We start from the raw sequence: 14,729 nt of genomic DNA on the forward strand, positions 1-14,729 counted from the left end.
GCCATCCCTTATGCAACCTTCTAATGAAAATATTGAATAGAACTGGACCTAGGACCGTCCCTTGTGGGAATCATCTACAGATGTTCTCCCAAGTGCTCAGGAAATCAATGATTATTACTCCTGAAGATTCATTTTTTCAATCATTCATCCACTTCATAGTAATTACATGCAGACCTAATTTTCTTAGCTTGCTTCTGAAAACATCACAGGGAGTATGCCAAAAACCTTAATAAATTAAAGGTATACCACATCTGCTTCTTGCCTCTAATCCTTTAGACCCATTAGCCTGTCAAAGAAGGAAATCAATTTTGTTTTGACAAGATCTTTCCTTGACAAGCCCATATTCACTCTTCCTTATCTTCTTACCCTGTAGATGCATATTGATGACTTAATACTTTGTTCCAGCTCTCAAGGTTCAGAGTTAGGCTGACTGGTCCTCAGTCCTTTAACCTATCTTTCAAGACAGGTTTTGTTTTGGATTTGGGGACGTTTTTGCCCTGTTCCTATCCTCCAGGACCTCTCCTAGCTTCCATAGATAATTTCTAATGATTCAGAGATTGCTTCAGCTGCTCTTTAAGCACCCTAGGCTGTATTTCATCAGACCTTGCTCAGTCGGATATATCTGTCGTATCTCAGTATTCTGGCCTGTGCTGCTTAAAGTTAATTTTGTTAAATATCTAGTCACAATTTATCTTTTTGTATGGTAATGAAACAAGGAAGGCCTTAACAGTTCTGCTTTACCTGGGGGTTGTGGTAGCACCCACCTTTATACCTAAACACGGTCTAACAGAGGCTCAGATGAATATTTCTGGGATGTCTGATTTAGGCTCCAGGCCCAAAAAGTCACATCCCCCTCAGAAGAGTCTCCAGCTTCTTCCCCATGCAGGCATCCCAGGCAGTGACAGGAAGGTATTGCCCCACTCCTGAGGGCTGCTTTTCTTCATGAGGTTTCTGGGTGTGCAGACTCTTGAGTCTGACAGTGGCAGCTCAGCTCTCCTCATATGGCAGGCCTGATTCTTCCTCTCAGGGCTGGCTGCTCCTCTTTAGCTGTGGCTGGACTCATCCATCTGCTTTGCTTTTACCAGCACCATGTCTAGAGCTCAGGGATGTGGATGGGGACAGGGATTATGCTTTCACAGCAGGGTTTCTGACAACAAAATCAAGGGCTAAGGTCTTTCCTGGTAACCAAAACTGTTATTTTGTCTCAGCTCTTTCATTCTTGCTAGATGTACCACAGCAGAAATGCTGTCTGCTCCCCGGCATGATACACAAGAATGGTAAAGAGCCCTGACACATCCCAGTGATCTCTTTTGCTGAGCATGCACCACAGGGCAGGAGCCCTTTATGCTGTACCCCACCATCCTGGCTCCAAGATGGACAAGCTGGCCACCCCATAGTTTTGGTGCTCCTCATTGAGAGGCCAGCTGGAGCTTACCTGGCTCCTCCCTGCCTGCCCGCTGAGTCTGCCTTTGGTGGGAAGCCCAGACCCACAAGAAGCCAGGGAACAGCCAAATCTCCTGCTATAGTGGTATCGTTTGGCCAAAGTACAGAGGAGCAACATCTTCCCCGAGTATAGACTCAGCCAGAGAGACTGGCTGGGCTGCCTTGACCTAAATCTTGGAATAAGCAGTCTGCACTAGGTTATCACAGCTCTTTAAAATTGTCATTCTTGCCTTAAGTTAAGATGAGTCATCTATATATAGCTTGCTCTTTGCCTTTATCCCAACTAACCATGCTAAGGGGTGAAGCTTTCTGTCTTCTTCCCACCTCCACACAGAACAACTTGCACTGCTGCCTACGTTAGCACTAAGGACTCCAGACACTGCCCTGCTCCTCTGAGGCTTGCTCTGCCCATCTCTTGGGATGCATAAAGATTGACACTGGAGTTACTTTGCAGGTACTTTGTCTGGAGCGCAAGTCCTCTGAGGAGCAGCTGAGGGAACTGGGGTTGTTTAGTCTGGAGAAGAGGAGGCTCAGGGCAGAGCTTATGGCTCTCTACAGCAACCTGAGAGGAAGGTGTGGGGAGCTGGGGGTTGGCCTCTTCTCACAGGTAACTAGCAATAGGACAAGAGGGAATGGCCTCAAGTAGCACCAGGGGAGGTTCAGGTTGGAAATGAGGAGACATTTCTTCTCAGAAAGAGCAGTCAGGCGTTGGGACAGGTTGCCCAGGGAGGTGGTGGCATCACCGTCCCTGGGGATGTTTAAGGAAAGGTTGGACTCAAGGGCAAAGGAAGGTTGCTTAGGGACAGGGCTTAGTGGGTGACAGTGGTGGAAGGGCAATGGTTGGACCAGGTGATCCTGGAGGCCTTTTCCTACCTTTATTATTCTATGTGAGTGAAGTATCTTGTGCTTTCTAGGTGAACACGTGAGTCATTTTTGGGGGGGTCACTTGTGAAAGATTTCAGGAGAGCAGCCATGTGCCTTGCATGTTCTCTTCCTTGGCTTCACTTTTGAGAGCTGCCTGAGGATCCTCAGCAAGGCTCATGTATGGGGCCAGGCTGGAGAGCCTGGTAAGCAGTAAATGAAGAATGGCTGGCAATGTGCTTGATCGAGGGCATTTGGGGACTTTGTTATAGAGGTACTACTTTGTCTCTGCAGAGGGACAACTCTTTGTCTCTGCAAGGAGCGATAAACTCTTTGCTCCAGCAAAGCAGGATGTCAGTGGACTTGGGATCAGCTGACTGACTTAGCAGATTTTCACCACAGCAGATCCCTTGGGCAAACAGCAGAGACAAGTGATACAGGGAGGGAAATAAACAAAAAAAATGACAATTTGTCATTTACAGGAGGAGAATGTGAAAAATTTATTCTCTGCTGGTAATGGATTGATGTTTTTGGATGCTGCTCTGCTGAGAGTCACTGGCAGGAACCAACAAGAAACACATTCAGAGGTGATAGAGGGAAGAAATGAAAACTGCTTCGTAGCTCAAATTGAAGACTATTGTAGAAGAGTCTAGGGGAATATGTGCACCAGAACACAAGACAGATCAGCCTGGCTCCAGAAGATGTGACATAGAGTGAAATTTATCATAGACTTCAGCATGCGCCCTATCTGCATGGTGCTGTGGCAGCCTAAAACCAGGAGAACAACAAAATGGAAGAAGTATTCTCCACGCAGACCAGAGTAGCCACTGTTTGGACTAACACGTCCAGATTTGGATGGGTCCTGCTCTGTGGAGTTTGGTCTATCTACCTCTTTGAGCATCCACGCTGTGTTCATCTGTCAGCTGCTGATCTGGGCCGTCATGTGATGGATGCAGCCATGAGAGCTTGCGCCCTTACTGGGGAAATGTGGTTTTGACAGAGGGTTTGTGTCTGTGCTTTGCTGCCAGGGCAGGCACAGCCAGAGAGAGCTGAGGAGCAATTACCTCGCCATGTCTGCAAACCTGTTCAAGGAGCAGGCCAGTGGGAGGCCTTCAGCAAAAGTCTTTGGTCAGTGTGGATGTAAGAAGTGTCCGAATCTCCCTACTTAGCCCTGTGTGCTCATGGTATGGAGAAAACTGTGTGTGTGGGAGAGCAAGGGTGCTCTCTGCAGATGGTGACCTGGCTGCCTCAAAGGACTGGGAATCACTTGTGCCCCTGCAACACACAGCTGGGCTCCTGAGAGACTGGGACTCTGTTCGGCTATGGCACCAGGTAGGTGAATGCCCTGACCTGCTGGGCTGAGCAGGATGGCAGCTCTGCAAGGTGGGCCATCTCTAGAGCTCAGTGGTGAATTACAAAGGAGCTCCTGAAGAACAGAAACAAGTACACGTGTCTAAAGCTGAGTATTGGAGAAGAGCATGAAGACGAAGGTGGAGGTGCAAAATGAGCTGTGATTATCCAGGGTCATAAAAAGGAACAGAAAATATTTGTGAAGTGTATTAGAAGTTAAAGGAATGAAGAATGTAGGCTCATTACTAAAGCAAGCTTTCAGCTCATATTGAGTGGTATGGAGAAGAATGAAATATTTGATGCTATCCTGTTTAATCTTACAATAAATGTATGAGACTGCCTGCTTAATATGATTAATGTAAAAAGGAGGTGAAAGCATAGTTCAGAATAGGGAAAGAACATATTAAATAATGTTTAGATGAGACAGGTGTGTGCTCATCATCAGGATCAGCTTAAACGTACCCTGGAGTACTTAAAGACTTAGCCAGAGCAATTTCAGACCATTAGCAGGCATTTTAGGGAGTTTTGTGGCTATATGCATGCTGGATTTTAAGCAGAGGTTAGTGTTTTTGTGCAAGCCTTTATGCAGCATCTGATCAGACGGAATACAAGTGTTGGGCTGTACCCTGGGACATGGATGAAGGGAAGCATCGCCCTGCTGTTTGCTGTGGATGGGGACACATTCACATGCCCATGGCGTGAACTGACTGGAATAGAGAAGAATGTAAAGCCTGCTGTCATCAATCCCAAAACACATTTCAGTGATGCCATGGAGCCAATGTCTGGCAAGAGGTTTCTGCAGTGCTTTCCTCAAAGAGGCTGTCCTTGTATGCAGGAGGGACAGTGGCATGGACAGGGTACCAGAGACCAGAAATTTGTGTCTGAACAATTCACCAAGGCTAGAGGCATCCTAATCCACCCACAGAGCCTCTCAAAGCATGCATGAGAGCACAGCAATGTATTGGCAGCACTCCAGCCTGCACAACAAGCATGGCCATGAAAAGGAGGAAATATGTAAAATGACTGGAAGAAGGGAAAAAATGTTTGGGTACAAATGGTAGGATTGGACCAAGGGAATTACTGACCAAACTGACCAATTTTGATTGCTGGAAAAACATTGGAACAAATGGCAAAACCATTTGTAAATGTCTAGATAATAAGGTGATTCAGAGAAGCCAACATGGATTTGTCCAGAATAAATTGTCAAGCCAGTATAATTTCTTTTTTTTTCTTTTGTTTTTCTTTTGTTTCAGAGAAATGGGCCTTGTGAAGAAGGGGGAGGCAGCCAAGGTTATCACCTCTATCTATCTTGGCTTGACTAAAGCTTTTGATCCAGGCTCACACAGTGACATTCTTATAACTGTAGTAGAGAAATATGAATTGTATAAAATCACCATAAAGAGGCTGCTCAGGTGGCTCAGGCTGTGTGCTTAAAGAGCAGTTATCCAGGGCTTGCTGTCAGATGCTTCAAGTGAGACCCTCGAGCTGTCAGCCCAGGTCTTCTTTTGATCAATACTTTCATTAACAACTCAGATTACAGAATAAGGAAGCCCCCTTGGGAAGATGAGACACTTTGCGGGACATGATTATGTTCAAAATAATCTTGATAAATTGGAAGAAAGGTCCAAAATCAATGTGATGAAATTCAATAAAGACAAGAGCAAATACTACATTTAGAAGGGGGAAATTAAATGTACAGATACAAACCAGGGGATGACTGATTAGGCAGCAGGGTGCCAGAAGGAGAGTTTATGGCAGATCACCCACCGCCAATGGTCAGCAATGCCACACTATTGCATAAAAACATGTAATTTGGATTTATTAGCAGGATACAAGGTAGAGGAGGTTGTAACTCCTGTTTTTGCCTAAGCCAGGCCCTGTACAGTCTGCAGCTACAGAGAAGGGCTGAAGGAGAAGCACAGGAATGGTAAAGGCTCAGAGAGCAGGACCTGGAAGGAACAGTTTAAGCAATTGGTTTTGTTTGGCTGGGGAAAAAAGAGAAGGGAGCAGTGACACAGCAACCTTATCTTGACCTCTTGAAAAGGGAAATAAACAGTTGCTTGCTGTGTCCACTGGGGAGATGACAAGGAGTAATCACTTGATTTGTGGTAAATTAGGTTTCCTGTGTAAGGCCAGTTAAGCACTGACACTTGCCTACAGGGCAGGTGTTGGGTGCCTGTTGTTGGAGGCTTGGCAGAACAGGCTAGCGAATTGTCACCAGGTAGGGATGTGTCCAATCCTTCCTCAGAGCAGAAGAGAGGCCGTTTTTGGTCCCCTCCAAACCCTGCATTGCCATGACAGCTTTGCTTAGGGCTGTACCGATTGCCAGGTTGGCACTGGAAGGAATTTGTCTCCGTGTCACGTTGGCCCAGACTTTCTTCAGCAGCCCAGGGGGTCGCTCGCTTACTGGAGTCATCTGAGTGTTATTCCTCAGGCAGTTCCTGTAAGGGCAGCCTGAGGATTTGATAGTGCCTTGGTCTTTCTTCTTGCCTACCTGTGACAGACCTTATTCTTTCTTTAATCTTTGAATGACTAAAGCTCTTTTATTTCACTTGAGACAGGAGTCAGCAGTGTTGTGCTACTGCAACGCTGGCAAAGGGCTCCATGGAGCACAGTTAATAGGGAAGGAAGGAACTGCTCGTCAGTCAACGTGCATGTGTCACATGTGGCACCCCACAGCTGAGCTTTGGCAAGCCGAGAGCTGTGTTTGCAGTCGCAGGTGTCTCCTTACAAGGCAGGCATGCAGATCCTGCCCGCGGCTGCCTGCAAAGTGCTTGGGTCAGCCTCATGGCCAGAACAGCTTTGGCCAATTGTATTTTGTCAGCACGAGTGACTAACAGCCTCCATGCCACGGAAACTGATTGAGCATTATTTCTTTTCTAGGAATGACATCAGAAACATAGGAATTTTCCAGTCAGATTGGATAAATGGTCTAATCTCCTGTTGGCCAGGAACCACTGCCAGCTGCTATAGGCAAAGATTATAGTACTTTCTTGCTAAGAATTGATGAATTATTGCCCTGCTAACATGCTCTACATAGCAGTGGACATGCAAGGTTTTACTTTTATTTTTCTAGGAACAAGTAATAATTTTGAATAGTCTCATTTTCTTTATAAATAACCAGGCTTTGAGAAGTAAAAATTAAGAAGTATTAGGCTCTTCTCAGAGGCACTGCATAGCAATGAGTCTCACAAGCTGATTTTGTACTGCAAGTATAGTTGGGTTAAAGATCACACTGAAAAAAATAAGTGTATCCGTGATTTTATTATAGGTCCCATCAAGATCACTCACTTAAAGTACTCTGTTTACTTGTCTCCTCTCCACTGTTTACAGATGCTTTTCTTTCTCATGTGGTTCTTTGCTTTTACTCTATTATAATTGAACTTTTGCTGTAAATTGTCTCGTGCAGCTGCAATCCTGGGATCATAATTACATGCTTCAGAGAAAAATTAACTTCTTCCCACTGCACACACAGTGGCCTACTTCCCACATCAGATGTCCCACCCTGCACAGCATGGATACTGCTAATGATGGGAGGTTGTGCCACGTTCAGGGGCCTCTGGGAGCAGAGAAAAGGCCAGTTCTGAGCACATACCCGATTTGATTGCAGTATCATGAAGGCTAATTACTCTAATAAGCGTTCATGGGATTCAGAGATCAGGAGAAAAAAGATCGCAAACACTATTAAGGTGTCAGAGGTGTTGACAGCAAATTGGAAGTATCAAGTGTCGATTTCTGTTTTCTGAAATTCAGGCTAATGTCACTGAGAGCTGCTGACAATCATCTAATGGCAGATCCTGATGCCCTTAAGGGACTGTGTTCAAGCTACCTACATTATGTACCTAACTCAGGTGCTATTGAATGCTTTGAATGTAGAAGCAAAAGTACCCCAAGCCAATCAGCCTTCTTGCTTTTGTGGGCTGCAGACTCCACCTGTCTATATAACAGATGAGGAGAGGTAGTAGTAACACCTAACTGATAATAGAAAACTTGAATAGCGATTGATGAAAGAGAGGATATTCGGGGTGAGTAGACCCTGGGGAAAAGCTCTCCAATTGGGGAATACTGAAAGCAATTGGCTTGGGAAAAAACAAACAAACAAACAAACAAAAAACTGTAAGGTTGTGTGAATGCTTGTGTTGTGGGACACCTCCAGATGAGGTTCCTGCAGCACGCTGTGTTAGTGTAAATGTGAGGACTCTGGAGCTGTGTCTGCACAGTGTGATCAGGGAAGGAGTCCAGCTGCTGAGCCTTCATCCGTGTGTTTTCCATTGATGTGACGGGCTGTTGCTTGGCTCCAGCTCAGGTACAAAACGTCTGCACTGTGCTTAGCCAGAGCAGAGCTGGAAAGTCAGCTGCTGCTGTCCCTGCAGAGCTCAAGGAGAGCTCACTAAGGAGCGCCTGAACGTGTACTCTGACAGTGGGCAAGCGGGGACTCTGCCTGCAGAGAAGGCCTGCACCAGCTCAGATCCTAACAAGTGCATTGTTGGGAAGTGTGACTGTTTTTCCCAAGTATTTGGGCAAGTATATGGAAGAGGGAGAACCTGAGTTGGAGTGAAGTTATGTTGGACATACAAATAAAACCATCTTATTGTCAGACTAGTTTAGAGTGGCGTTTTAAAAAGCTCACATTTGAAGCACATCCCTTTTTCTGTGCTCAGGATGAGACATGTAGAGCATGTGTTTGTAACTGGTTCCCCTGAACTCTACGTTTCTCACTCTGCATTAAAATTCCTCACTATGCCAACCCCTTCATCTGAAGCAGCTGCTGGTGACCACCATGGTCAGCAGTTAGCTCATGATCCCAGGGGGATATTCCTGGAACAGATACACATTTGTGCGTGATGGCCAGCCTTGGAAATCACTCTTCTCCATATGTGCCATTGGACCTGTCCTTTGATCACTAGCCATTTATTCTGGGCCACATTGAATTATGCCATTCCTTAATGCAAGCTGGCAGAAGTGGTTCCACTTGGAGACTTATGATTTCTCCACTGTGAGGATGTTCAAAGGTGTATGCTACACAAGACTCTTCAGTCACATCGTATGGCCATGTAACTGTCATTTTGATGTATTCTCAGATGGATTCCCTTTCATTTTATTTTTCCTTCCTCAGAAAATTGTGTTCTAGGTAGGGAACCTGTTCACTAGAGAATTAATTACTCTTTGGTGAGTCTCTTGCTGAATTTTCATGCTCCACAGAGCTTCACAGTATAAACAATTTTATAAAACAGAATTAACACTTTTTTCCCAAAGAAGTAACATCAGGATACCCAATCTGTGTAATTGAAGTATTCAGAATGCTGCTTGTTTTCTGGTCTAGGTACCAGATAAATAGCTGGTCACAGACGGAGTATTTGGTAAGCTCTAGGATAATCATGCCCATTTATCATGGGTGATATTTAGGGAAATGTATCTGCTGCACTGCCTGGACAGGAACAAACACACCTTTGAAAACCTCAGCAGAACCTGCCAAAGTGCTTGTCCCCATCCTGAGCTGACAGATGCCCACAGGAGTGTATGCTGACAGGCCCAGTGACAAGTCATCCTTTTCTCTTCAGTCTGATTGAATTCCCAGATCTGAAAATTGAGCGTTCTTAATGCTTTTGGTCTAACTGAAATGTCTCTTCTAAACTGTAAGCCATTTATCTGAGTTCTAATCTCTCCTGCTGAGCTGTCACAGTCAAAAGGCAAATCTCCTTACCAGGCAGGCAGATGCTCTGAAGATGTAGGGAGAATTTCAGTTTTAATGGAGATGTTTTGATCCCCCTGAAACAGAAGTCCCCCAAGGACCCATGTCACACATTGCCTGCAAGGGCTCATCTGCACCACACATAGGGACAGAAAGCTAATTTGAGCTGGGCTGGCTGAAGGGTAGCCCTATGATACTGCACTTGGAGGAGTAAGCCACATGGGAAGGTGTTTGTTTGCACAGGGGCAGTGATGTACTCAGGTGTCTTGGAGACCCTTCTGAGACATCTCTGCAGTGACGGGAGTGCTGGGGGCAATTGTGAAACTGCCTGTGGTGTTGAGAGTGTGTTCTTGCATGCTATGAGCCAGCATCAGGATTCTGGGGTGGAAACCAGCTGCTGTTTAGGAAGGATGTGAGAGGACCCTGCTGAGGGCCTGGGGCTCTGCCGTGCTAATGCTGCGTGCTCCGTGCTAACTGGGACTGTCTGCTCGTTTCAAGGTCAAGTGGCAGAAGGATGACATGGACAACAATTTGAACTTCTTCTCTGTCTCCTCGGATGGACGGATTGTGTCGTGGACTTTAGTTAAGGTAAACAATAGATGGCAATTTCCTTTCCTGGCCAAACTATAACCAATTGTCTCCAAGGTTCAATCATGCATTAGCTTTATTATTATTTATAATGAGCAACGTTTGAAAAGAGGTGGCAGCAAAAGATTGCAGGTGCAGTCACAGCTTGCTGCTGGCAGCCTCCAGCCAGGTTGAGGGGCTCCATATTGAACTCTGAAGTAAGCAGAACCTGCCTAACTCCTTGCTCAGGACCCAACCTTCATCTCATCTGCACCTACAGCACCCCATGGGCCTGAGTACCTGAGATCATTTTTCTGTCTTGCAACTGCTGAAATTCAAGATTGGTCCTTGCTCTAAAAACTTCCTTGTCTTGGGAGTGTCACCCAGAGACAAGGCAGAATGATCTGCTTTCTTCCCCAGCTTCAAGACTCCCACCCCCAAAATGCTCCCCTACAGATTGCAATTCAGAATGGGAGGGGGAAGGTGCAAATTTCTCCCCTGCTCTGGTACAGTGTGTGGCCAAAGTTGCAAAGAGTAATTCAGAATGTTAACTAGGAGCCTGGCAGCTGCTGCCCTGCCCCCAGAGCAGCTGGTGCAAGGAAGTGCAAGCTGAAATACTACAGCCATAGAGCAGGGAAGAAGCTTGCATTTACACTGGGATGGATGGCAACAAGCAATCGGACAGGCAGAGGGTTCCACCCTGCCAAGACATTGCCTGCTCACACCAAAGACAATTTCCGTAAACTCATTGGCATTCTCTGCCTTTCATCTCTTTTCCTTTTGGAGTACATACATTGATAGAAATGTCCCTAAATGACCCTTAGATTTATGTCTCTGAATCTCAATGTGTGCTTTTTCTATTGGGTATTTGATTTTACATTTTGAAGATTTCATTTTATTTTTTTTTACTTCTGAAATAATTGAATTACCCTAAATGGGAGTTTGAAGCAGCTGTCCCATTATTTCCCAGCAAGCAAAGAAATTTCTTTACATCCTTGGATGCTTTTTTTTTTTTTTATTTTAACCTTTTATACCAAGCCATTCAAAACATGTCAGTTCTGAAAATTTTAGGCCTTGCTGCCGTGGTCAGGGTTTCATGTCTAACATTATACGTATATTTAAGTCTCATGTTCACTTTAGGAGTGGAAACCACTTCTAAGGAGCACAGACAGAGCTTGCAGAGGGCATTGATTATCAGGTTCTTTCATAAACTCCTCCAGGTTCATACTTGCAGCTTTAGACCCCAAAATCCCGCCAGTGAGTGTGTCCCAAGTTGTTCTCTCAAAAGCTCTCAGAGCTCCCTGAACAGGGACAGGCTAACGCTGTCGCAGCACTCAGCTCCTGCTTTATCTTCTGCATAGAAGAGCCCAAAAGATTTATGCTGAAGTGGGTGGTACACACCTACAGCTAAACACATCCAGTTAAGGTGGCTTGGCAAGTTACACATATCACCTGGGCCCTGGTAACTGAGTGTGCCCCAGCTTGCTTCACTCAGGAGGTGACACACTCTGGATTAAGCCTCTTGGATTTTAAACTTCAAAGAAATGCCACAGCTGGGACAACCTAAGAGTCTGAAGATAGGCTCTGATAGCAACTCACCTGGTGGAGGGCTTTTTGAGACATTTTTGTTATTCATCTCTGCTTAATTGTGTTCCCACACTGTAAGGTGCTTCTTTTTCTTGTCCATTCAACATGTCCCTTCAGTCTGTGGTTTTATACACAGCAAGGAGGAATGGACAACCTGCTTGAATTGCAGCTTTACAAGAGAGTGAGGTCTGAGTTTTATTTAGAGTAAAATTAAAGAGACTCCAGAGAACTTATATTTTGCAAATCCATAGTGCAAATACGGAATAAATGAAAGAGAGCTTCATTAATCTATTTGACACGACTATCCAGAAGTAAAGCTGCTTTAAACACTGATAACTCTTTGACACCTCCAAAGCTGGGAGCACAAAGTGAATAAATTAATTCTTACTTCTGGCTGGACATCTGGTAAGCACCACTCAAAAGCTGGATAGAAGACTTGTCAAATTTTAGCTAGGGATGGTCGATCTGCCTTGGCTGTGGTGGTTGTCTCTGTTAGAAACAGGCACCATCACTTTGGACAAGCTTCATGAAACATTAATGTGTGCTCAGGCTGTCATCTTGGCTTGGTTTTGGGTCATCATGAAGGTGTAAAGCTGAGGAAGGATGCGGGAATTCAGCAGCTGGGTGGCTCTGCTCTCCCACTTTGGATTCATGCGCTGCCTGTCAAGGAGAGCTGTCAGTGCAATGTCAGGAATCAGCTGGTCGGGATGCAGTCTGGCACGGCCCCTCGGCCTGATCCTCAGTGCTCCCAGGTTTGTAGCCATAGCTCCCCCTTCCTGCGTGACCTAGAGCTAAATTACTGAACAGCTCTGGGCCTCCTTTGTCACTTGAGGTTAATAACAACAACTAAAGGGAAGTAGGCAGCTGCGAGGCCTAATTCACTAACGCTTTCAAAGTGCTTTACAGTTGTTTGTCAGAAGCAACATATTATTATTCAGTATTCCTGGAAGGCCAGGCTGTCAACAGTCTGTTTACCCAGAGGAATATGTGAATGGCTCTGGCGATAAACAGCCCCACGAACAGATGCATTTTCCAGACTGCGAGGCTGGGTACAAAATAAAAGCAGCACTACAGGGAACTCTGCACAAGTAGGAGCCTGTATGAAAGCGAGAGGCTACAGGAGCTGTCCACGGAGGAGACCTGAGCCAGGTGGAGATGCTGGGAGGCATCTTCAAAGAAAGACTGCAGAAACGCATGAGCCTAGAGAGAGAACCTCATGGGGTTTGCCTTTTTGCTTGAACACACCCGTGTGCCTGCCCACAGCATGTGCCTGCCGAGTTAGGCTCTGTTAGACACACTGGGTTTATCAGTGTGATCAGCTGCGGGCAGCTCCAAAGCTGCCCTTAAGACCAGACTCATGTGGCCACCAGGCATGGCCTGGGCACAGCAGATGCTCTCTGGAGAGCAGGCAGACCTGGAATCCTGAGCAGAGGTGAGTGTCTGCTCAGTGTGTCCTGTCTGTGCTCCCAGCTGCCCACCAGCACTCCTCTTGGAAGGGGCAGTGAGTGGCATGTGGAATGCGCTCTTCCCCTTGATGCCCAGGGCACTGCTCTTTCCAGTTCTTGCACACACACCCCAAAGTACATGACCTCTTTCTTAACATCACTTCTGCCTGTACCCACTGAACCTAGGTCGTTCTAACCCACGTGCTGTAGGAAGAGTCACTAACAGAAAGTAGGAGTCCACAGGCTGCAGGAGGCTGTCCTGCTTCTTGCTGTGATCTTAGAGAAAAGTTACTCCCATCAATAAGCAAGAGCATGTGGTTAGGCAGCAGTGCAAATTAATGAGAAGGAAATAAATTATTTTATGGGTTTTGTCCTGTCTTGAGCCTTCCATAAGTGTGTTCCCCCAAAATACAATACAAATGTCTTACAAAATGCATCGCCTCTGAATTGCAGTACTGAACAGATGCTTGCAAGGTCTTCTCCCCCTTCCCCTAATGCACAATTCCCTGGGACTGACTTTTCCTGGCAGAATCTCTTTTTCTACCTGAGTCCTGCTCTGGGTTTAGAGAAGCTCCAACTAAAGCTTGATTCACTGAGCTAAGAAGTTATGTTTTGTTCTCACAGTGCTCCAGTGGGAAATCTGCAGATTCATGAAAACATCCAGTCCTCAGCCCACACTTCTCACTAATTTAATCTTTAGTTCTTTGTTCTTTGTATCAGCCCCAGGGTATTCTTACATTCACAACCAACTCCAGTCTGCACAGGTATTTTAATTCCCAAAGCTAGTCTAAGAATGCATCTTTGCCCTCTGTTTCCTCATACTCACCCACATGGTGTCTATTTTCATCAGTCTTTTGTCTCCTGCCTAAGTTGTAAACTCTTTGGGACACAGCCTTTTTGCCCTGTGTTCATGCAGCACCTAGCAAAGCAGTGTCGTGGCCTGCAATGAGAGCTCTTTAGAGCTCTGGGGATAATGACAACATGGGGCATTTTTCCCTTGGGGTAGCTGCTTGCTAGATGTTCTTGTTGGTTGAATCTCAGAGCCCAGGAGGCTGTGAGTACTGGGAAGTGAGGCTGCTCTGGGGACAATAGGGGGATGGTAAGAAGAGGGGACTGGTGAGGTGGTAAGTTGCTATCCATTAATGTGGGTTTAGTTAGCTCCACGATAATACACAATACCCATCTTCAACTATGCAGGGTGATTTCACTTGACACAATGATTTAAGCTGACAGTGTCAACCCGCACTTCAAAACACTGACCTCAGAACCCAAAGCTGTCCAGGTCAGTTGCATGTGCCCGGGTGATGTACAAGTGGCTCTCAGTACCAGTGCTTCAAAATACCAGTTTCTTGGAGGTCTTATGTAAAACAGCATGTTAGCAAATTGCCAACTGCGGGCATGAAACATTAAACAACTTTTGGAAAGCTTTTTAAAATTCCTCCATAAAATTTGCCATTTGAAAGTACTGAATGTCTCTGTATTGTTGCTGTAAAGCCTGTTATTCATGTGGAATCTCCTCTGCTTGCAGAACGAGCTGGTTCATACAGATGTCATCAAGCTGTCAGCAGAGGGAACAACGATGCAGGGGCCAGAGGGGCTGCAGCTGCAAACGCTTGGTAGGAGCCCAAGTCCTTGCCATGCTGATTAATTACTGACACAAAGCCTCTAATCAGTCATTCAGAGGAATTAAATTGGGAGTGGGATGTTGAGATGGAAAAGGACTGGAGAAGGGTTACTCCTAGCTTTGAATGTGTGGTAGGGCAAAATCTGTCTGGAAGCAATGG

General features: G+C 45.7%; 1 protein-coding gene across 4 annotated transcripts in view; it reads left to right on the plus strand.

The window, feature by feature from the left end:
- The window catches only part of DNAI1 (dynein axonemal intermediate chain 1), a 143,652-nt gene that overhangs the window by 77,093 nt on the left and 51,830 nt on the right, over nt 1-14,729 (plus strand). For all 4 annotated transcript variants that reach the window (XM_040542104.1, XM_040542106.1, XM_040542105.1 and 1 more), the window contains 2 exons: nt 9,845-9,934; nt 14,474-14,561. In XM_040542104.1, coding sequence (XP_040398038.1) covers nt 9,845-9,934; nt 14,474-14,561 — 178 coding nt within the window. The remainder of the gene's footprint in view (nt 1-9,844; nt 9,935-14,473; nt 14,562-14,729) is intronic.

This window comes from Cygnus olor, chromosome Z, assembly GCF_009769625.2.
Source record: "Cygnus olor isolate bCygOlo1 chromosome Z, bCygOlo1.pri.v2, whole genome shotgun sequence".
In the NCBI taxonomy this organism is placed as follows: Eukaryota; Metazoa; Chordata; class Aves; order Anseriformes; family Anatidae; genus Cygnus; species Cygnus olor.